Below are 25191 nucleotides of genomic sequence, written 5' to 3'. Positions count from 1 at the left end.
TAGTCTCACTATCTTATCTATTCTCTGGACTCCTATTGGATCATGCAGAGATTAACTTTTTAAACCAAATAAGTGAAAGAAGCTAAAAATGGAAATGCCTAGGACCAATTAAAGCAAAGGATTTGGGGCATAATGTGGTGCAAATACCCTATGCCATGCTGCCTGGGGTCGTCAGGAAATGAGCAGAGAGGATGAAGGTGACTGTCAATCCAGTCTTTGAGGGATGAAGTAGGGGATAGTGGCTTTGTTGGTAGGATCAGGGTTTTGGACTATTTCTCTGATAGTAAAGGTAGATTTGTGTTGGCCTATCTGCCTTGTGTCTTCTGAGCTTTCTTGAGGTCAAGGGTAAATCCTTGTTACATGCTTGCTGGGGTTTTGTGTGCAGTGTGGTCTGCATGGAGATCAGCTCCTGGACCACTCTCTCAATACTGAACTCATCCAAACTGTGTTACATGATGCATGTTATTAGCATCATGATCATATGTCCTAAATTTCCTGGTACAAACCTCATATTTTAAATATTTGGTTCTATTAGCCACATAGGGCCTCATACCGACTTCTTACCTGGCTGCATATTGGTTGGATATTTCTGATTTTGTAAGGTTGTCAGGCAACATGTCTTGGAAACCAGAGGCAGGAGAATGTAGATAGGATGTGTGTGGGCTCTGGAGACACAAGGTCTAGGTCTGAAATCTGCCACCAGAATTTATTAGCCAGATGGCCTTGAACAGGCTTATTTGTTTGTTTGCTTGTTCATTCAATAAATATTTATTGAATCTGGGTCAAGCAGTATTTTCCAGGGACTGTGATCAAAATGGAGAAAATGTCAGTATTTTAGTGGGGACTGTGGTAAGAACAGAGAGGGACAATTAAAAAAAACAGTATAGCAATATGTATAGTATATTGCAGAATATGAGGTGGTAATATATACCATAGGAAAAAGTCATGTGGGTGAGGAGGACAAGGAGTACATAGGGGAATGTTACTATTTTATACAGTGATTAGGGAGGGCCTTACTAATAAGGGAACCTTTGGTTTGAGATCCAGAAGTGAGAAAATGAGCCAAGTGGAATTCTGAGAGAAGAGTCTCTTCTAAGTTTAGAGACATGCAAATGCAAAGGCCCTGGGGCAAGAGCATCCTGGTCTGTCCCCCAAGTGGCAAGGGAGCAGCGTGGTTGTAGCAGAGTGGTAGGAAATAGATCATAGAGGGAGTGGGGCCAGATCATGCAGGGCTAGTAGACTGCTGTGAGGACCTTGGCTTTGACTTTGAGTGAGGTAGGAGTCATCTTAAAGGAAGATATGGCATAAGCCAGGAGACCAGCTAGGAGGCCATTGCAATCCTCTGGGTGAGAGGTGCTGGCAGCTGGAACCAAGAGGGCAGCAAAGAAGGTGGGGAAAATGTTGGGTTTTGAACATATTTTGAAGGTAGAATGAACAGAATTTGCTCATGAATCTCTAAACAGAAGAGACAAGGATGGCTCTCAGGTATTTTGCTTGAGCCACTGGAAGGGTGGAGGTGTCATTTGCTGAGATAGGGAAACTATAGGGAGAGGATGTTTTGTGTGTGTGTGGGTGGAGGGGTGCGTTCAAGGGCTCACATGTGAGGCATGTGGATTTTAAGATGCCTAGCAGGTACACAGGTGGGTATTTAATAGGTAGTTGGATATTTGAGTCTGGAGTTCAGGGTACAAGTCCAGCCTGAAAGTAGAAATTTAATCTACACTGATTAGTGTAGAGATGATGTTTGGAGCTGTGAGTTTCCATGAGGTGACAGGGGTTGGGGGGAGATGGAGAAGAGGTCCAAGGACTGAACTTTGGGGCATTCCAGTGTTTAGAGGGCAGGATGAGGAGAAATGAGTGAAAAATATTGAGAACAGCAGTCAGAGAAGTAGAAGTTAGACCAAGAGAGAGAGATGGAAGTCTGAGAGCCTGAGTGAAGACAGTGTTTCTACAAGCAAGGACAAGCAAGGTAAAGGCTCAGAATTAGTACTGGCTTTGGCAATGTGGAAGCCATTGGTGACTGTGACAAGCACCGTCTTGATGGAATGGTGGGAGTAAAAATGTGACGGGAATGAGCCTAAGAAAGTATGAGAGGAGAGGATTTGAAGGCAGCCAATATGGACACTCTTGAAGGGAGTTTGCCCTGAAGGAGAGTATAGGATAGAACGGTAATGTTACTTAAAAAAATTTTTTTAAAGTTTTTAATTTAAATTCAATTTAATTAACATACAGTGTATTTTTAGTTTCAGAGGTAGAATTTAGTGATTTATTAGTTGCATATAACACCCAGTGCTCATTCCATCAAGTGTTTTTAATGCCTGTGACCCAGTTACCTCATCCCCCCACTCACATCCTCTCCAGCAACCCTGTTTGTTTCCTTGAGTTAAGAGTCTCTTATGGGGGATCCCTGGGTGGCGCAGCGGTTTGGCGCCTGCCTTTGGCCCAGGGCGCGATCCTGGAGACCCGGGATCGAATCCCACATCGGGCTCCCAGTGCATGGAGCCTGCCTCTCCCTCTGCCTGTGTCTCTGCCTCTCTCTCTCTCTCTCTCTCTCTCTCTCTCTGTGACTATCATAAAAAAAAATTAAAAAAAGAGTCTCTTATGGTTTGCCTCCCTCTCTTTTCCCATCTTAGTTTATTTTTCCCTCCCACTATGTTCATCTGTTTTGTTTCTTAAATTCTACATATGAGTGAAATCATATAATATTTGTCTTTCTCTGACTGGCTTATTTCACTTAACTTAATACACTCTAGCTCCATCCATGTCACTGCAAATGGCAAGATTTTATTCTTTTTGATGGCCAAGTAATATTCCATTTTGTCTATTATCCATCTCCCCCACTCTCATATCTTCTTTATCCATTCATCTGTTGGTGAACATCTGGGCTCTTTCCATAGTTCAGCTATTGTGCTTTTTAAATTCTCAGCTTCCTTTTCTGTGAAAAGGGACAAGGATAATGCCTGTATCATAGAGCTGTTGGGAAAGATTAAATGAGATGCTGTTCCACTCCCAGTGCTTGGCACATAGTAGGGATCCTGCATGTTTGCCAGTACTGTTACCTGACTTCCATGGCTGAGTTGTGGGCAGGAGGATCTGAGCTGGTGTGTCTGCATCCAGGGTTGTTTCAGGTAATCTCTGATAGTCTGCCCTCCTGAGGCTGGAAGTAAATCAAAAGTTTAGGTAAATTCCCCATTTTCAGCAGTTGTGAAGTGGCACAGAAAGATCAGAAAGTCAGAAGTACCATAGTCCTGCTAGGTGGTTGGCTTATCTGCATGACTATGCAAATGAGGTGTGTTGTGGTACCCACTCCTGTATTCTGTTTTATTGCCTGCTTTGCAGAATGGCACATTTCAAGATGAAAGCTATTTGGACTTTGAGCTAGAGTCTCTGAAGTATTTTCTTTTTGATTATAAAAACACATACTAATTGTAGAAAAAAACCTGAAAAGTTGAAGGAAATGTACAAAAGAGAAATTTATCTAAGGCCTCACACCCAAATCCAACTGCGGTTAACATTTCAGTAGATTTTTTCCAATATTTTTATGAACTCTTTTCATATAATTGAGATTTATTTAAAATATAATTGAGATTGATATACTGCTTATATGTGTAAAATGTATTTGAAACTATATAGCTTTGTTTCTGAGTTTTTGTCCCCAATATTGTATATTAGGCATTAAATTCTCATGCATGTTTTTAATGGCTGGGTAATATGAAATCTTTGAGTTTGCCACATAAACCTATATCAAAGTAAAGTGATAATAATAATAATTAACCCTGGAGGAGGGTGGGGGGATGGGTAACTGGGTGGTGGACATTAAGGAGGGCACTTGATGGAATGAGTGCTGTGTGTTATACTATATGTTGGCAAATGAATTTAAATAAGATATTAAAAAACACATAAGGAATTTATAAATAAAAAAGTTAACCCTTATATAGCATTTATTGAGTTCCAGGCTTTGTTTGAAGTACTTGGTATAACTTAAGTCTTTTAATCCTCATCATCACCTTCTGACACAGGTATAGTCATTATTCCTAGTTTACAGTAAAGCCTTTAAGGCTGAGTTAAAGTCCTTCATTGAATGTGAGGACCAAAGAATGAGAGAACTGGTAATAAAACAGCCAGTGTTCCCTGGGTTTGCCAGGCAACTACTTTCTTTTTGAAATGCCTGTAGTTTTAGGAGTAGATGTGGGAGGCATGCCTCCTACTTCAACTTTGCAGGGTAAAATCCCAGCAATTTAGGTAACTCATATAACTCATCAAAAGTCTCTCCCCATCCCTTCTCTTACAATCTCTTAGTAGTTGTGGTCTTCTGTTTATTTGTTTCTCTTGATTTTCATCCTGTGTTCTCTTCTACCACTGCTTCTTAGTTACAACTTCCATTAGAATTCCGGGGGAGAGAAGTCTTCCTATTCAAGTATGGAAAGAAACAACTGTACCCTAGAGCAGTTATTTCCCAACATCTGTCCTTGACATCTAGAAATACATTTCATGTTCTGACTCAGAATATACACATATATATTTACCTGTGATGAACTATCTGAACAGAAGTTCCAAGGGACAATGCTACCTGTGGTGTACTCTGATATGTTTCATTCCATTCCACTCTACTTTATGCCACCTTATGCCACCTCATGCCACCCCACCCCAACCCACCCCATTCCATTCTGTTCCATTCCAAAGAAATATCAGTTCCCACCCTAGATTGATTTAAGGATTCACTAATGGGTTAATGGGTTATGGCATGCAGTAAGAAATTGCTGTTTTGAGCCCAGGTGGCTCAGCGGTTTAGCGCCGCCTTCAGCCCAGGGCCTGATCCTGGAGACCTGGGATCAAGTCCCATATTGGACTCCCTGCATAGAGCCTGCTTCTCCCTCTGTCTGTGTCTCTGCTTCTCTCTGTGTCTCTCATGAAATAAATAAAATCTTTGGGAAAAAAAAAAAAAGAAAAGAAATTGCTGCCCTGGAACCACAAGTTTGATTCAGAACCAAGGACAGCATCCCCATATACTCTCTCCCCTGGCATTGCATGTTGCTTTCTTATTTTGACTCCACCAGCTTGTGTTCACTTGGCTGTTCCTGGATTTCCCATGGCCCACTTTGGATCTTAGTGGTCTTAGAGTCTCCACCACTTTCTAGTTTAGGTACCTAGTCTTCCAAGATCAAAAGCTGTTTAGAGAGAGGGCCTAGGCCTTCTTCATGGTTTCTATCCCCCATAATGACCAACCCAGATTTCCAAGGAATTAATGGAGCTCAAGTGAAGCTAAGAATATTATATCAAGGCTACTCCCTTGGAGGTGCAGCTGGCTGCAGATCCACTGGGAATGACTTCGTAGACTATTATGACATTGGACAGGGAAGGTCTCCCTTTACTGGAATCCTTTTCTTTTTTACATGACCAGAGAAAAAGGCCAGTTCAGTCCTCATTCTATTGATATCGCCATGTTGTGACCCTTTGTGAAGCAAGCTCCCTTTTAATAAAAGTTTTGACATTAAGTGCATCATCACATCACAACCTTCTCAGGAAGATAGATTTGATTGACTGTGTTTTCTGCCCTGCAGCCTATACTGCTCTTCAAATGACACAGTATGATGCTTGTGGGCTCCTTATCACTCATCTTACTCCTTGATATTATCAAGAAACAAGAGAAGAGGAAGATCTCTTTTTTCCTTTTAAAGTAATCTGAGATTCTGAGGGTAGGGCCCAGCTTGTCAAAGAGAAGACTGTACAGACTATCAGTGGGCAGGGTTTGGATGCATCTCCCATTTGTAGTTTTAATTAAGGCCTGAGATGGACCTACATTTGTGTCTTTGGGGGTAGGGTATCTGCATGATTGATCAGTATTATCTTCAGGTTGGAGGCAGGTCCTGTGCTGCTCTTCCCAAGGGATTCCTGTTGAAACAGCATAGTAGTGGGCCTTTTGAGTTGTGTGTCAGCTAGGAAGGCTGTGTTCATGCATATGTTAAGGCCTTCTGAGACCAAACTCAACTGCTCTTCAAAGCAGAGTAGAACAATTACCTCTAGAAAATTCATGAATTCTTCTCCTGTTTACTCTTCAGTTCCAAAAGCTCAAAGCTGGGGGTGCTTGCTTGCCATGTGGGATTCATGATCACAGGTGTTAGCAAATGGAGGTGGTGACTAAGCTTAACTTCTTTTATGAAGGCAGGTTATGAAATCCAAACACTATTGAAATCCAAACACCTTTCATCTATTAATGGCCACTAGTGGCCTATAATCAAGTCACGCTCTGTTAGCTACACAATTAACTTGTTTGTTTGAAGTGTGAATTAAAGATTTGAGGCATTTGCTAATTAATCTTACTTGCTCCCTACTTTAGCTAAAATCCTGTATTTTCCAAATTCAGGCGGTTCTGGAATTTAAGGACAGATATTTGTTGACTCAATTTCCTTCCTACATGAAATGAGCTTGTTTTGCTTTTGCACAGATGGAGAAAAGTAGGCTCTCAAGCCTTTCTTCCCCATTGGACTCTTCCTTAATTTCACTCTCAGCTCTGTAACTTATGGCAAGTACCTCCTCCTTGCTGCAGTTCTAATGGCTCTCTCAGCTTGAGTGTTGTACCCCTCCTATGAGAGCAGAGGCCAGTGCTGGTGTCTCCCCCTTTGCCTGCCTCCTTTGATTCTTTCTTTGTTTGTGGCTCTCTTCTGGAACGAGTTTCCTTTGTAGATAATGGGATTCCATTATGGGGTGTTAGGGCTGCTCTGAAACTGTCGGCTGTGAGGGAAGATAGGAGGTTTGATCAATGGTTTCTGCTTGTATCTTGGATGTGTTAATTTTAAGATGGCTTGCTTCTGTTTTTATTAGTTTTATTGGATTTGGGGTAGGGGAGGGGTTAGGATGAGTCTTAGTGTTTGTTCTGCAAGGAAATTTAGTTGTTCAGAGTTCAGTTGCTCTGCTTTGCTGGGAGGCAGGAAGAGCCAAGAGCAAGTCAAAATGCCCACCTTTACTCTGTCCTTATAGAGTTCTGCTCTCAGAACCATCATCTGTTACCTTCAAGTCCTTTTCTGACCTCTTTGAATGATTTAAGACCCATTTCCAAAGGATTCTATTGGTTAATGCTAGAGCAGAGGTAGAGATTTTAGCATTGTAGGTAGGGTTATCTATTGATAGGAAGAGAACACACACACACAGAAATAAATTCCTGATTTTCATAGCTAGGGATTCAGAATTTATTTTACAGGGAGGTAGGTACACAAAGACCAGCAGATGCAGGATATTTTTACATGGCTTTTCCCCTGTCCCTAGTTCTTAATGGGAGTTGGCAGTGTGTGGCTGTCAGTGACACTTTCTCTACAGATAGAATCCTGCCAAGGTTGAAAAAGAAGCCAAATTCTTGCAACACTGCTTCTGTTTTATATTCAGGTTTATATCACTATTCTGGAAGGACTTATAACAACAATCTGTGCTCTTTTAGGCTCTTCTGATTCTTGAACTGAATCTGTCAGATCAGCAAGTCTACATCTTCATCCAAGGGTAGAAGTGAAGGGTAGGTGTTGTTAAGACAGAATCAGTATTCAATTGTCCCTGGACATTATCTCTTCCTCCCACTTTTTGATACTGGAGAAAGCCTGGATCCCCATAGACTTCAGGGTAACCTCTCTCTGAGGCAGCAATGGTAGTACCCTTGAAATTTTAACCCAGGCAATGTCCTTTATTCACCAGATTGCTGACTTCTCAAAAAAAAAAATAAAACAAAAATCTAAAAATCTAAAAATTCATGGTAAAGACTTTTGCTGCTGTCTGGTGGAGTAACTGGGACCAGATTTTTCCTCTCGCTATAAACAGTATAAAATTGGACAAAATACGTGGAATATTTTCAGATGTTATGCAATAGTCAGGGTAGGACTTTGGTTCCCCAGAGGATATTGTGAGTCCAAAACCACTTGGTATTTCAGCTTGGAGGTGTTTCAAGTGTGGTTTCAAGGAGGTTACCCCAAGCAGAGTACAGTCATCTTGCTGAGTTGAAGAGACAGATATCAGAATTGGAGGAGATTGAGACGGCCAGGTATCAGAAGACAGAATGTCAGAGAATAGAAAGCCTCGTGGAGAAGGTGCTCCAGAATTCTACATGGGTCCTCTGAAAATAGCTATTGGATATTGAACTGTTGAAATTTCCCAAGGCTGGGCTAAAACACCTCGGCTGTAAGGTGAAAAATTCCCAGAACTCATGTAGACTGGGACGTGTTCAAATTCTGAGCAGCCAGATTGGATGAATGGGATATATAATACAGAAGGAAAAAAAATAATAGTAGAGCTAAAACATTTCTTGAATAAGAGGTATGTAAACCCACCTTTACAAAGATTAAGAATAAGTCTTAAGAGGATCAAGTTGATCTACAAGTAATTCAAATGCCTGCCAGAGCAAAGCTTACCACTCTTTATTTAAAGATATAATGGCTGACAGTTTTCCAAATTTGATGAAAATTATAAACCTAGTGATCCAAGAAGCTCAATACACCCCAAGCAAGATAAATATAAAGAAAACCACAGCAAGGCACACCATAATCAAATTGCTTCAAATCAGTTATAAAGAGGAAATCTTAAAGTCAACCAGAGGCTGGGCTGGGGAGAGGGCTGGAAGACACAACACAAGAGACAAAGATAAGAATTTATGCAGATTTCACATTAGAAACCATGCAAACCAGAAGACAGTGGAGTAAAATCTCTTATGTCCTAAAGAGAAAAAACCTGTCAGCCTAGAATTCCATATTCAGTGAAATTATCCTTAAAAAAAAGAAAGTGAAGTAAAGATGTTTTCCCATAGACAGACAGACAAACACACACATTGACACACACACATCAGAGAATTCATTGCTTGGAGACCTGTGCTGTAAGAAATGTTAAAGGAATTTAATGTGAAGGATGATACCAGATGAAAACTTGGAGCTATACAAAACAGGAGTGCTAAAAATGGTAAATGTAAGATATTTTACTTCGATTACTTAGGTAAACCTAAGATATTTTCCTTCATTTTTGATTTCTTTAAAAGATAATAGTGGTTCAGATCCCTGCTTTGAAGGGTCTAGAACATAATTGAGAAGTAAGGTATATGACAACAGATAATATCAGGAATGAGAGAAGGGGCAAAGTGGAAGTATCGTGTTTAGTCTGCAGTATGCAGGAGTGGTCTAGTATTATTTGAAGGTAGCTTCTGCAAGTTAAAGATGCATAATGTAAATCCTAGAGCAACTACAACTAAAACAGAAGCAAACCTAATAAGCCGAGTGGAGATAAATGGAATACTAAAAATTAAAAAAAAAAAAAAACAAAAACAGTTAATCCAACAGAAGGCCAAGAAAAAAAAAGGAACAAAAGAAAACGGAACAAATAGAAAACAAATAGTATGATGGTAAATTTCAACTCAACCACATTGATAATTACACTAAATACAGTCTAAACATTCCCAAAAGAAAGCAGAGAACTTGGAGTAGATGCAGATTTCTTAAATTAAGCTTTTGAGAAAAGAAAAAAAACAATAAATTAAACTTGAGCAAAATTAAAAACTTCTCCTTGGGGCACCTGGGTGGCTCAGTTGGCTGAGCATCAGACTCTTGATTTTTTGTTCCCATGTTGGGCTCCGTGCTAGGCGTGGAGCCTGCTTAAGATTCTCTCTCTCCCTTTCCCTCTGCCTGCCCCCTTGCCATCTCTTTCTCAAAAGAAAAAACAAGCAACAACAAAGCTTTTGCTTTTTGATTGTATCATTAAGTAAATGAAAAAGTAGGCCAGAGATGGGAAGAAAACACACATAATGTGTAAATGTTATGAGGGACTCATGTCCAAAAGACAAAATAAACTATTACAATTCAACAAAAAGGACAAACAACCCCATTAAAAACTGGACAAAAATTAAAACAGTCTTTACAAAAGAAAATATGTAAATGGTCAATAAGCACATGAAAAAAATGTTATGTCATTATTTATTAGGGAAAAGCAAATTGAAACTGCAATGAGATGGTTACATACCTACTACAAGGGCTGAAATTGAGAAGCTTGATAGTGCCAAGTGTTGACAAAGACATGGAGCAACTTTAATTCATATAGATTCCTGATGGAAATATAAAATAGTGAAAACACTTTGGAAAAGTGGTTTGGCAGTTTCATATAAAGTTAAACACATACTTGCCCTATGACCAAGTGATTCCATGTACTAGGTTTCTACCAAAGAGAAATGAAAACACATTCCCACACAAAGACTTTTGAATGAATGTTAATTCCTTATGAATTTTTATTCATAACAGCTTACAAGTGGGACAACACAAATGTCAATCAACATTTGAATGAACAGACAAATGATGACAAATCTTTAAAATGGAATAATACTTTGCAATAAAAGGGAATGGATTACTACACAACAACATGGATTAATCTCTGAAACAATGAAAGAATGAAAGAAGTCAGATACAAAAAGAATACATTGTATGGCTTCATTTATATAAAATTATAGAGTAGGCAAAACTGATCTGCAATGACAGAAAGCAGATCAATGGCTGCTTAAGGCTGGAGGTATGACAGAGATGGATGGAAAAGGAGCATGAAGGGACTTTTCATGGTGTTGGAAACAGTTTATGTCCTAAATGTGATGATAGATACATAATATACTTGTTAACATTCATGGAACTATGTGTTTAAAATGAATTGAAACAGTCTGGTCATAACTTGGGGAAAGGACCCAAATAGACTTTTTCAAAGAAAACACACCCATGGCCAACAGTCACATGAAAAGAGGTTCAACATCACCAGTCATGAGGGAAATGCAAATCAAAACTGCAATAAGATGTTATCTCACACCGGTCAGAATGGCAAGTATCAAAAAGAAGAGAAATAACAAATGTTGGGTAAGAATGTGGAGAGAAGAGAACCCTCCTGCATTGTTGGTGAGAATGAAAATTCATGCAGCCACTGTGGAAAGTGGTGTGGAGGTTCCTTAAAAAGTTAAAAATAGAAGTAACCTATGATCCAGCCATACTACTTCTGGGTATTTACTTGAGGAAGATGAAAAGAGTGATTAAAAAAAGATATGTGCACCTCAATGTTTATTGCAGCACTATTTATATTAGTCAAGATATGGAAACAACCTAAGTGTCCATCAATAGATGAATGAAGAAGAAGTGATATATATACACAATTGAATATTACTCAGCCTAAAAAGAATGAAATATTACCATTTACAACAATATGGATAGACCCAGAGATTACTATGCTAAGTGAAATAAGTCAGACATAGAGAGACAAATACCATGTGATTACACTTATATGTGAAATCTAAAAAACAAACCCAATGAACAAACAAAAAATCAGAAACATATTCAAATACAGAGAACACACTGATGGCTGCCAGAGGGGAGAGGTGTGGGGAGGATGGGCAAAATAGTGAAGGGGATGAAGAGGTACAGACTTCCAGTTATGAAATAAATAAGTCACAGGGATGAAATGTACAGTATAGGGAATATAGTCAATAATACTTGTAATAACTTTACAGATGATAGGTAGTAACTATACTTATTATGGTGAGCATTGTAAACTCACCATATACTAATATGTACTAATATATCACCATATACTAATATAACATTGTATTCATTTTTTAAAAAAGTGCATTGGGGTGCCTGGGTGGTTCAGTTAGCTGAGCATCTGACTCATGATTTTGGCTCAGGTCCTGATCTCAGGGTTGTGAGATTGAGCCCTGTGTCCAAGCTGTGCACTCCTTGGGGCATCTGCTTGAGATTCCCTCTGCCTTTCCTCCCCCACTCATGTATACACACACTCTCTCTCTTAAATAAATAAATAAATAAATAAATAAATAAATAAATAAATAAGAATAAAGTACATTGCCATAGAAAAACATCAGAAGGAGTTTCCAGCAAAATGAATGAATGAATGAATGAATGAATAAAGGAGTTTCATTTTTTGTTTGTAAATTATACCTCAACAGAACTGATTAAAAACGTTTTAGCCCAACAATCATGTGCCTAGAATCTGCATATATTACCCTTATGTAGTATATACAGTGTGTTATCCCAGAGCTCAGGTGAGGAAATGTCAAGTCACTTGACCCAAATTACGAAGGCAGAGGGAGATGGAGTGACATTTTTCTATTCTACAAGAAATGCTTTTTATTTCCCCAAAAAAGGCAGATTAGATCTTCTCACAAATTAAGGGTACACATCATTCCAATACCTTTCAAACAACCTACAGTGTGACTGATTATCTGGGAAACTTGCTGTAGAGTCCTCACTGGGGTAACTTGGATACTCCCCCCAAGGCATGCTTCTCCTTGAGGTGTCTTTTCATTATCCTGTTCTTTTTAGTATGTTTTCTAGGATGATACAGCAGTGAGTTCACGAGTATCCTCAGAACTGTGGATGATTCTTAACAGTCAGGGTCCAGTCAGGACACAGAAACCATATTGGTTATTTGAACAGAGAAAATTTAGTATAAAGAATTGTTAACTAATAAAGGGTAGTTGACTACCAATAGAATAGAAGTACCAGATACTTCTGGAAGAGCAGCTACTACCTGTAGGTTGAGGAAGAGTAGACCATAATTGATCTAAAGACAAGAACAATTCTGTGAACCCCATGGGATGAAATTTAGACCTCTTCAGAGCACCTATCCAACTCAGGAACATGCTGGCTGCCAAAGGGTATGGGCTGCAGTCGGTCTGTAGAGGTAACCTGTTGTTGCTTGAGCATATTGGGAGGACCAGAACCACAGCCTACCAGGGAGCGTGCTGTGGGATGTTGCTGGAGCTCATGTGCATGGCCACTGGGCTCCCACTCTGAATAATAATGATGATCTTAATAATAGTGATAGAGGGATGCCTGGGTGGCTCAGCAATTGAGCATCTGTCCTTGGCTCAGGGTGTGATCCCGGAGTTTCGGGGTTGGGTCCCATATCGGGCTCCCTGCATGGAGCCTGCTTTTCCCTCTGCCTATGTCTCTGCCTCTCTCTTTCTGTGTCTCACATGAATAAATAAATAAAATCTAAAAACAATAATAGTAATAGAGGGCAGAAACTGGAAAGAGATGTCTCCTTGCCACTGTCATCTTGTAGGGCGACTTCATTGCTCCCTATTGTGAAGTGGTTGGTCCAGGAGAAATGTTTACAGGGCCCATTGTCAGTGTCACAAAACAGTACAAATAAGGGTGAAATTGGAGCTAAAAGATACTCATTGACAACTGGCATAATATTGAAATAGAAGGTGGGGCAATCTTAGGTCCAGATTAATTAGCAAATATTGTATTAGGGCAATGACTGCTCTGGCTAATGTATCTCCTTTTTTTTTTTAAAGATTTATTTATTTATTTGAGAAGAAGAAGAAGAAGGGAGAGAGAGATGGGAGGGAAAGAGGGAAAGGGAGAATCTCAAGTAGATTCATCACTGAGCATGGAGTCTGACACAGGGCCCAGTCCACAACCCTAAGATCATGACCTGAGCTGAAATCAAGGCTTGAGCACTCAACTGAGCCACCCAGATGCCCCTAACATATCTCTCTTCAAAAACCTATTGCTCTAAATGCATTTTCTTTCTGAATAACCTATATGGTTTATGTCTTAAAATCCACGTTGTTTTCAATGCTAGAAACATCAGCCACAAAGTCATGTGCCTACAAGGTTCAAGCAGGTGTTGTGAGTAAAGAAAGCCAGCCAGGTGGATGGGCATGAGCTTTCAGAAAGGGGCAGCTGCTCTTCAGCTCCAACCAGTGGATACTCTGCAGGAACATGGGCCCAGAATTGCCAGATCTTATTTTTCAAGAGAAGCTGGAATCTCCTGAAATGTTGGCAAATATGCCAAATGGGAACAAATACTGTGTAGACCAAATCAGCACATCTCTGGGTACATTCAGCACCCTGGGCTTCTTTGCTTTGGAGAGGCTCTCATTGCCTCATTTGCTCAGGCCAATTGGCTTTTAAGCATCTTTACTTCACGTTTGAAAAAATTCAACTTTGCTCCACTTTCCCACATTGTAGTTCAAGATCCCATTCTCACCTTTCTGGGCCGTAGTCCCCTCCCCACCATCACACGATCAGAGTGCTATTTCTAAAGCACAGCTCTTCTTGTATCTCCCCTCCACATGAAAGCTCTCAATGATTCCCCTGGTTCTTGTGGGTAAAACTCCATTCACTGGTCATTTTAATTCTTCCCCAGTCTGTTATCTTCCTAACCTTCCAGTTTTGGGTTGTGTCATTTCCCAGGCCCTGCAGACTCTACCTATACTTCCTATTGCTCAAAGTTCCCCAAACACATTTGCTTCTCCCACCTTCCTGCTTTTGCACTCACAGTTTCCTTTCTCTAATGTTTTTACCATTTGTCAGCCTGGCAACTCCTACTCATTCTTCAAGACCCAGTTTAAATGTTAGCTCCTTGGTGAGACCTTCACTTCTCTTCTCAGCATGGACACATGATCCGTGCTGCTAGTTTGGCATCAACAACTGTTGTGGGGTTGATACAATAGCCCTGGATCCTGCAGCCCTGTCTTTCTTCCCAGCTGTATTTCCCAGGACCATTACTCATATGCCTGTATCATTAGGGCCTTGCATAGGACCTGGTATAGAGTAGGTGCTCAGTAATTCATCACATGATCAAACCAATGAACGGATAATGAAATGAATGAAAGACTGGATATATTGCTTCTTCACCAAATCTTTCTCTGAATGTTTTTATGAGGGTTCATTGTTTCTGCTGGGATTGACACTTTAATGGTCATGACAATGCTTTACCATATCTAAATAAGATAGCCAACTGGACCAGGCTTTATTGTGGAAGCTCAGGCTGTCAGGAATTTATCCTGGATTGCTACTTTACCATTTTGTAGAAAGTCCTACGGATGCCCTTGGAACCCTGAGATCTTAATCACCACCAATCTCATAAATTATCAGCATAGAGCTATGCTACCATTATTATAAATAAAAAATATAAACCATTATTCTGTATTCTAGTTGTTTACAAGAGCTGGTCATTTTGAAGGCATGATTGGGGTGATGTTTTTGACCTCTGAGTGGGAACCCAGAACATCCTGTAAAGGATGTTGCCTTGGCCAGCTGGGTGCTTGGGAAGTATGTCAGTGGATGGGGACAGGAATGTATAGAGAAGGGACATTGTGCTATTGGACCTAGGGTTGGAATATTTATCATGGAGGAGGAGACCCATTAGCTTTATGTATGGGGTGCCCTGCAGGTGAGAGATGCCCCTGGGAGAGGGTTATGGAATGGTTATTTATTTAAATTAAGGCCAATTATTTTTTGTAAAGTGCAGTGAGCGGTGGGTTCTGGGAAAATGTGCTTCCACTATAAACATGTTGGTTAGAAGTCATTAATATGACATTCACACATCCCTAATAAAGTACATAACACAGAGATCTGGCACCATTGAAATACCCAGAGGACATTAAGTATGAGTCTTAAAACCAAGAGTATTGGAAACAAGATATTTTTACTTCTCGTTTGGGAGTAATATAATTGCATTTCGTGGCTCCAACAGATGCTGGGGCCAGCTGCTAGGAGAGTCCTGGCTTCCCCTCCCCTCAGCCCCCAGCTTTGGTCCCTTACAGATAAAACCCTTATGCAGAACTCTCATAAAAAATAAACTTTAAAAATTATCCCTTGGTTGAAGATTCATTTTTCTAGTGTGCAAAAATATCTGAGATTGTGTAGACTACAGATATTTTTATTACTTGGACTCAGGAGTATAAAAACAAAACATATCTCTATATAATAGTTTTTTTGTTTTTGTCTATTTAATTTGTCCCAATAAGCTCTAAAGACCCCTTGAGACTGACCCTACTTTTTCCCTGACATTGAACGCATGCCTTGAAGACAGATTGAAGGTGTACTGTCCCAGGGAGATCTGGGTGGGACTCCCTCCCTTTTTCTGAGGGCTGTTCCAGGCAAAATCGTTGAAGGGGAAACCAGTTTCTCAGGACTGGATGATTCTGTGGAGTGTCCAAAGTGGGAGACTCCTTCTGGAGACAGAATAGAAGTGACAGCGAGCTTGCGCTGAGAGATGGGGGTGAATTCAGCCTGTCTGAGAATCCTGGATCCTCTCCCAAGCAGATGCAGCTTCCCTACGCATCAGAGGTAGGACTATGGCTCCTCACCTCTGAGGGGGACCAGTGGGGCATGAGCCCTGCTTCTGGGGAAGTTTTTGCTGTGGCTGCTTCTGCATTCACACGAGGTTCCCCGTCAGCCCTGTGAATGCAGACATACTGTTTTTTGTGGGTTTCTCTGATGTCTGTATCTAGGGCTGCATGTCCAGTGTGGCAACTGCACATGGCCGTTAAGCACTTGCAGTATGATAGTTCCAAACTGAGATGGGCTGTGGTGGAAAGTACACACTGGATTTTGAGAACTTAGTACAAAAAAGAATGCAAAATAGCTCACGACTGCTTTCTTTAACTTAGCAAAATCATAATAATGATTTTAATGATTTAGTAATAAGTCCAGCCTTACCTGGCAATTACTGGGTTAAAATATAAAATATATTGGCAGAATATATCATTAAAATTAATTTCTTGTGTTTGTTTTTACTTTTTTGAAGATATAGCTTCCAGAAATTTAAAAATCAAACCTGTGGCCCTCTTGCATTTGTGGCTCACATTCTGTTTCTATTGGACAGGGCTGCTCTGGTACTGATGGGCTGGCTGGGTGCTGCTTTTGGTTGTGGAGTGCTGAGCAGACATTTCTGTAGCACCTCTGCACACAGGGCACAGATCCTTGATAGCAACCGCGCCCTTGTCTGTTTACCTTCACAACCCCCAACCTGCAGCAGGAGTAGGCTCAGACGTGGGCTCTTTCTGTTTGCGTCCTTTACAAAGGAACTGGGAGTTCTTTCATTCTACATTGCTAGGTCTGCTGTTATGTCTAGGTACAGAATTGTTTGGGGCTCTACAGTGTTGCAACTCAGAGGCTCAGGCCCTCCCCAGATGCTGCAAAACTAGGAAGGGAGAACAGCAGGCACAGAAATGCTAGCAACAGAGGGTACTGTGTTCTGAGAGGCCAGGAATGGTGCAACCATTATTGAGGTTATGGAAAGTGGAGTTCACTGGAGTGAGGCAGCAGAGAAGATTCCCTGGGGGAGGTGGGTTATGAACAGGGCCAGGCAGGTGACATGGGCAGAATCAGCGCCTACGGGCTGAGGTGGGAAGAGGCAAAAAGAGCCAGTCTCAGGGCAGCCCCTGTGGATGACCTCAGTCCGCTTGTCACCCAAAGGGGGCTTTGCAGTCCTCCATTGGCCCTCATCAGCCGGGAGGCAAACCAGCCCAGCCTTACTTGGCAATTAGGCAATGATGCTTTTGGATGATGGAGATTCACGACAACGCAGTGTTTAACAAGACAATGATGCCAAGCGTGGAGCCACGCTTCCCCTTGGTTCCTCTGCCTCTATCCTCCTGGATGGGACTAGGTCAGTACTTTGTGGAGGGACCCACCCACCTCCCTGGTCTGCAGGGGCTGAACCTGGTGCCAAGCAGATATAGAGGCCTGTGGGACTCACCACAGTTTATTCGCAGAGCCCCTGCCACACACAGATACCATACTTTGGCGGCAGTTTTTCTATTTGAACGTCCAAAGGACAAAGTGAACATTTAAAATCTGCAAGCTGGACAGTCTTTGCTTTGGAGCCTGCAGTGAATTCCTTCATCTTGACAGTCGGGTCATTCTTCTCAGCATTGCTGCAGTATTTAGGGTCCAAGAGGAAAGATACTAAGAGAGCTGGGGAGCTGGAGGAGGCCTGTGGGCATGGGTATAGCCCATTGGGTTCAGGTCCAACTTTGTGGGAAGGAGGGCTGGCATCCCAGTGCCACACCTAGCTGGATATCTATACTCTTTACTTGTTCTTTTTTTATTACCACCAGTGGCATTTAGTACATTCACAATTTTGGGTAACCTTCGCCACAGTTTCGTTCTGGACAAATTTATCCCCTTAAAAGGAAAATGCATATCCATCAGCAGTCACTCCCCATTGCCCTCTTCTCCTAGCCCCTGGAAACTACCAGTCTACCTTCCATCTCTATGGATTTGCCTGTTCTGGACATTTCATATCAATGGAATCCTACAATATGTGTTCTTATTTTCTGGCTTCTTTTACTTGGCATGTTTTCAAGGTTCATCCATGTATCAGAACTTTATTCCTTTTTATGGTTGAACAGCCTTCTGCAGTGTGGATATAGAGCACATTTTGTGTATCCATTTATATTTTGATGGGCATTGGGGTGCTTCCATCTTTTGGTGACTGTGAATAATGCTGCTGTGAACATTTGTGTACATGATTTTGCTTGAGTTCCTGTTTTCACTTCTTTGGGGGCAAGCTCCCTTTTTGTTTGAGCATTCCATGAATTTCCTGGACCAGACTTGACTTTGAGAGCCAACAAGATCATGCAGGCACTGTGAGTCAGGAGCCCTGGTTCCCAGCTTGGGGCAGCCACAAATACTGACCTTGGGAAAGTCTCTTCCTCCTCTGTGCCTTGGTTTCCTGCTCTGTAAAAATGAGGTCGACCAGATCTCTTTCCATTTGCCTTCCTTGGAGCCCTGGGTTAGTGGAGCTTTGAGGAAAGAGGGAAAGGCCAGACAGTTGGGCTGAAGATCTTTTTTTTTTTCCCTTCTTTAGCTTGACTGTCTCTCTTTTTGTTTGTTGCTTTTCTTTGCATTGTAAGATATTTTATTTTATTTTTTTGCACTGTAAGATATTTTAAGTAAATGGTTTCTGAATACAAGGGATTTTCCCTGTCACTGAAGTGTAGATGGTCTCATGAATCATACAAGGACTTCTGGGTGAAAATGAACATGATCCTGCTGGAAGGAGAGAATTCCACTGATGGATGCTTGGCCTGGCTTCTTCCCTCGGTTCCCTGAGGGTGGCGTGGGAATGAAGTGCCTCCGGGTCAGTGGGGAGCAGGAGGCTCTTAAACTGTGTTGGAGAAAGCATGACTCTCCATGTGCTAGTTTCTTTTCCTCCTTCTGAGCACATCATAGAACAGTAGTGGAAAGTGTAGGCTCTAGAATCATTCCACACTTGTTCTGGTTCAGGTTGCACAGAGATTAGCCATATGACCTTGGGCAAGCCACCTAACTGTTGTGTGTTTCAATTTTCCCACCCATAAAACAGGCATGGTTCCTGCTTCATGATTTGTTATGAAGATTAAGTGAGATTATCCCTTATAAAGTCCTAGAGTGGTAGGCCTTAGACATCATTCTATTAATGTTAACCATTGTGATGATAGTGATGATGACACAAATGATGAAATCTCTCTTCCCTCACAAAACTATCCCCTTTCCTGGCCCGGCTGACTCTTCTTACTCTGAATTTTTACGGTCCTTACTTTGGTCTACACTATTTAACATCTAGTATTCTCTGGTTCTTTGGCATGTACATATCCATTTTCCCAATATGCTCCTTAGCTTTGGGAGGGTGGGTCTGGCCCATGGTCTGCCCATCTGATGATGAGGTGGACCAAGACCTGCATCAGGGAAATGGGCTGCATGGACTGGGTAGCATGAGTTTGGGAGTAGATAGGTGACTCAGACATGCCAAGTCTAGCTGGAAGCCAGGCAGCCAACTTGAGCACCACAGAGGCAATTACGTGGGTCTGGGCACTCAGTTTCCTTTGCTCAGAAAGGCTGCTCTTAAGTGGGATGAATGCCCCACCAAAGGGCATCGTGTGGGAGGTATTGTTACCTTGGAGGTAATAGTGCTCAGTGGTCAGTGCTCAAAGGTTAGATCATAAATCATTGTGACTTCTTGTGGCTTTGTTTGCTCATACAATAGCTCACTAGACCTGAGATGACCTGCTGGGTGTGGCTACAGACTTGACTTGGACTAGTGACTCTGTAATGGTGCTTATGCTGCTCCATCGTGTTAACTTGTCTCTATTGCCTACTTGACCCTGAGTTCTTTAAGAGCAGTGGTCTTGTTCACTGACTGGCACAAAATAGGTACTCAAAAAATATTTTTAGAGTAAATAGTGAAGGCAATAAGTGGTCCAGGGGGTTTATTTATTTGAAAGGCAGTAGTGGCAGGGGTACCTGCTGGGTTGGGGTAAGCACTGGGCGAGGGATGTTCATGAAGGTCTTCTTTGGGTGTTTGGGTCTTCAGAATGCTGTGATTAATCTGGAGGTGGCTGGGATGTATTGTGCCCCCATCATTCTGGGCCAGGAGGGGTCACTTAGCTTGTGGCATAATCCAAGGTAAGGATATGGATCCAAGGGGTTCTAGTTGGCACAGCCTATTTTCTGGATGCCAAGACTTCTGAAATTCAGGTAGATGGGCTGATATACATAAGTGGCTCAATTTATCCACTCACTGACTCCAGCCACAGCCTGCTGTCAGTATTTTGTGAAGCCAAATGGGCATCAATAGATACATGGAAGGATCAACTCCAACTAACTCTGAACAGCCACTGTGATGTTACCATTCATTGTGAGCATAGAGGGTAGAAAGGGATGGAAGGTGGGGATAGATGGAGGTAAGTCCAGCAGTGGTGGCAGCTTCTGAGCTGCACCAGTTTGGTCCCTGCTATGTCATCAGGGGCCTCCAGACAGGCAGCTCACATCACATGGACCTCAAAATGAGAATAGTGGTAGCTGTGGTTGTGGGCATTGCTATGTGCCAGTCAGTGTCCTAAGAATTGTTGCTCCCTGTTAAGTGCCCCATGAGGTGGTGTTATCTCAGTTTCATAGAAAACTGAGGTTTCTACACAGTAAGCAATGTGCTTAAGATCAGACAGCTAACAAGTGGCAGAGCCAGCACCCAAAGCCAGGTCTGTTTGCTTCCAAAGCATGTGCTCTTAACTGTGATACTACATTACCTTGCTACAGTGGCTTGGAGTTAATTAAAGCACTGGTAATGGTTTATTTAGGAACTGCTGCATTTTGCTGCTTTTAAGCTATTACCTCACCTAAAAATAAACCTATACAAAGACACAACACACTCAGGACACATGCACACAGACACCCAGACTCACTTCTACCTGCATATTTGTTTCTCTCACCCCCACTCTTCCTCCTTCCCTCCCATCTACCCACCCGTCCATCCATCTGCCTAACAAACGCCTGTCAGGATGCAGTTAGGTCCTGGGGATATATCAGTGATGACATATTCCTTGCCCTCGAGGAGCTCATGATCCAGTGGGGGATGCTACCCAAGTAAACAAGCAATTAGGTTGCAAAGTGATAAATCATACACAATGGAGGATGGTGCGGTGCCATGGGAGCACACAGCATGGGCAGGCGACCCCCCCCCACTATGGATAGTTAGGGAGGGCCAGCTGAAGGAGGTGGTGTCTGTCTGTGGCAAGACCTCAGGGAAGGTGTTTTCTAAGGAGAAGAAATAGAATATGGAACATAACAGCTTCAGAAATGAGAGAGAATAGTGTGCTGGTCGATCTGCTTCTTTAGCTGCACTTGGTGACAGGAATCTGTGCAGTGAGGGAGCTCTATTTTGGCCACAAGTTTCTGCTTGCCAGGTTCTTTGTGAAAGATCTGGGCTTCCAGAATGAGGCAGCGTGGGCTCTGGGTCACCGGTCACTGGCTGCCTGGTGGTAGTGGCTGATTATAGGAAATCCTGATCTCTACTTGAGTCTGTGGCCTTCAGACTGCATGGTGTGGATGGCATTTTCTACTTTCACCTGCTCTGCTAACCTGATTTTGGGAAGCGTCTCTTCTTTTTCTTCAAGGGCAGGTTTAGTGCCTCTGGTCAAAGGTGTCACCTCCCGTTATGTCCAGGACCAGAGGAGGCTCACTGCAGAGGAAAGCTTTGAGCCTCTGGGCAGATGGGCTGCTGCATCACCATGAGCCCTCTGGAAACCCCCGCTGCAGAGAGAATTGAGACAGAGGCCCCCTCTCTGCATGTTTTGATGGTCAAGGGCAGCAGCTTTATGTTGTATCATCACCAAGATCAAGGGAAATGTGTACGAGTCCAGCCTTAATTTAAGTCCCAATCCGTGCCAATTTCATGTTAGCAGATCCGTTTGGAGCTGGAGGTAATGGGCCATATCATGCCCCAGAGCTGGAGCAATGACTTATGTTGATGTCGCCCACTGGCTTTTTATGGAAATTATTAATAAATCAGTAATTCTATCTGCAGTGATGTTGTTGTGTTTATAAATATTTAATTTACCTTCAGGTGCCCACATTTCCTCCATCTTTGCCTTAAACTCTGCTGACATTGCTCTTGTTTCTGAAGCACCGCTCAATAGATTAAGTTATCAGTAGAGGGAAAGGTTAACCTCTCTCTCTCTCTCTCTCTCTCTCTCTCTCTGGAGTGGAGTATGGCTTTATCTTTTCTTTTTAATCTTTGCATGATTTGGCTCAGGGGGGTGGGAGTCAAGCCGAGGGAATGTGACGTCTCTTGTGAAAATGATGAAAGATGAGTCCAGCTTCAGAAGAAGACAGACAAAACTTTTCCAATGACAACCTTGCACAAGTGCAGACCTGTTGTTGGCATCTGTTTGTCCCTCCTTCAAATTAATGACATTTAGTATCTGAAATGGTGTCTGGTGTTTTCTTCCCACAGAGAAATATCTTTGTCCTTGCCACCGACTCATCTTTTGAAATCCAGTGCTTTGATGATGATTGTATGGCAGGCTGAATGGAAAGAGCTTAACAAAATCAAAATAGAGGCACCATCCAAGTCCGGTGTTTTCTGGCAGAGATGGGGGTCCAGCCTCACCAAGGAGACAGCAGCTGGGAAGCAACAAGAAGTTTCTTGCCTCTCAGGAGCTGATGTGAGCTAATTGTTATTATTATTTTTTTATTCTTCTGTTTCAGGAAATTGCAGCTTATTTAATAACATTTGAGAAACACGAGGAATGGCTAACCACATCCCCTAAGACAAGGTAATGTCCCAGATCTTGCAGTTCTTCAACTATGTACGGTAAATGGATTGATTTTCATTGATTACCTGGTTTGGCTGATCAGTTTGTGGGCAAGTTGCACATACCGTGTTGCATGTGATAGCGTGCGGCACTGAAGTCTCATTAACTGACCCAACACAGTGGCAGTGAACACAATCAGACGGCTTCAAAACAGCATGGCGGCTGTCACACAAAGTTGGAACTTTTAAACTTGATAAACTTTTTAACGCCGGGTCTCCCAGCCAGCTGCTTTGAAAGCCTTGGCGGGTGGGTACATCAGGGGAACTTTATTTTGGGAAAGTACCCCCCTGCACTTTCTAGTGTTTTCTAGAAACTCACTCTTTAAATGAGAAACTACCTTCACCGTCCACCTTTGTCTCGACATGTTTTACAAACTCAAAGTTGGGTCATTCCTGGTTGTGGTGAGAAGATCTCCCAAATCAGAAGCAGGGACTAAAATTGCAGTTTATTATGCAGCAAATGTACTGAACCAACAGACTGCCGCAGACAGGGTACTTCCCACACTACTTGGGGACAGGGAATGGGTGATGATGACTCGGCCGCGCAAATCATACTGCTGTGTGAAGAGCAGTGAAGCTGGGGCTTGGGGTTTGTTTAAAAGGCAGCTTCTTCTTTCTTCCCCTACTCTCAGCTTTATTTTTGGTGTGTTATACTTTAGAGCTTCGGAAATACGTGGCCACCAATTGCTACCACGTATCCATTAGTGACAGGTCAGGCATTCGTCAGTGTGATGGGTGTTGGCCAGAGTGCAGCTCACACGGTCGCTGGGCTGTGGGGGTGACTTCAGAGGCAGAAATCTCAGTCTGTCTCTGGGGGAAGAAGCACCAAATTCTCCAGGGACATTACCTGAGACCAGGGAAAGGGGTGGGGGTGTGTCCTCTGCCCCCTTGCCCAGTTCCTTGGCCTCTGTCCTTTCTGAGCCACAGAGGAAAGAGGGTCTTATCCTCTAGAATACTTGCTCATTCTAGAAGGTACTTTAAATTATTACTTTATTAAACTTAAGTTTTTATTGGTTGGCATCATTTAGACAAGGACAGAAGTGTCCATTTTGGAGGATGTTGGAGGATATTGAGGAGAAAGGTTGATTCTGAGATTCACATCTCCATAGGTGGGGCTAGAGGTTGGCTCTGATTTTTTTTTTTTTTTTTTTGACCTTCCAGCCTGAATGCCTCTGCAGGATGTTCTCATTCCTCAGCCTTCTGGGGCCATGATTTCCTTTGCTAAAAAATCAAATGGTTTGCATTAGTTAGCTTTTGCTGCGATCATGCTATCTAAGAAACAATCTCCAAACTTAGTGACGTGGAACAGCAGACTTCTTTTCCCCCTGCTCATGGGTCTGTGGGTTGGCTATGGCTTTGGTAGAGTTTAGGACTGCTCCATGTATCTTTTTGTTCTAGGACCTGGGCTGAAGAAGCACCCACAGTCTGGGACAGATGGTCATGGAGCATGGCAGAGGCTTATAAGCCTAAGGCAATCCATGTAGGCACGATGAGAATCCCTGCTGCATGTGGCATCCTGTCACCCTTGCTCCCAAGTCCATTAGCCAAAGCCATTCCTGTGGCCAAGCCCAATAAAAGCAGGTGCAGGAACGACATTCTTCCATGGTGTATGGGTAGGGGTGGAGTGGATGAGGAAATGGTGACGCAATCTACTGTTTGGTGAGCACAGCCATATTCCTCACTATGGGAAAGCCTGGCATACTCAGCTCTTTCTTCTGGGGGCATCTTCTTTCAGGGCAGACATCCCCAAACCTGAGCAGGCATCAGAATCAGCTGGAGGCCTTGCTAAAATACACATGCCGGGGCCCCACCCCCAGAGTTTCTGATTTAGTGCTCCTGGTGTGGGGCCTGGGCACCTGTTATTTCTGACAGATTCCCTGGGGATGGTATGCAGCCAGCCTGGGGCCCCACTCTGAGAACCACTGCCCTGGTTTCTGTGCCGGGGAAGGAAGTCTGTCCAATTTCTTTCTCTGCACTATTCCCTGACTCTACAAAGTGCCCTCATCTTGAGCAGCCTGTGGCTTCTGTGTGTGCCCTTCACTCCTCAGCGAAACACTCCTTGAATCTAAGTGGAAGGAAAGAGCTTCTCTTTAGCCAGAGAGTGAGATTCTCTGGAACGCGTCCCGGGCCAGACATCTGATTTCAGATACGCAGACACGTGCTGTGCTTCAGAACAGCCTCTGACTGCAGATCAGTAGAACATTTCAAGCGGGGATTTTGCCTTGTGTTTCAGCCTTCAGAGTTTGGGTTTCAGTTGAGAAGTGAATGTCACTCACGGTCATGCCTGACTCACTTGACTTTTTGGAG

The 25191-nt window shown here is 42.6% G+C and overlaps 1 protein-coding gene across 1 annotated transcript in view; it reads left to right on the top strand.

Moving 5' to 3' along the window:
• CAMTA1 (calmodulin binding transcription activator 1) overlaps window positions 1-25191 on the top strand; it is a 1317854-nt gene that overhangs the window by 261977 nt on the left and 1030686 nt on the right. The window contains exon 6 of the mRNA XM_055306507.1: window positions 22779-22846. Within this exon, the coding sequence (XP_055162482.1) occupies window positions 22779-22846 (68 nt within the window). The remainder of the gene's footprint in view (window positions 1-22778; window positions 22847-25191) is intronic.

Source organism: Nyctereutes procyonoides, unplaced genomic scaffold, assembly GCF_905146905.1.
Source record: "Nyctereutes procyonoides isolate TBG_1078 unplaced genomic scaffold, NYPRO_anot_genome, whole genome shotgun sequence".
Taxonomy (NCBI): Eukaryota; Metazoa; Chordata; class Mammalia; order Carnivora; family Canidae; genus Nyctereutes; species Nyctereutes procyonoides.
The sequence above is the reverse complement of the archived record's forward strand: the minus strand, read 5'-3'. Positions and strand labels throughout refer to the sequence as shown.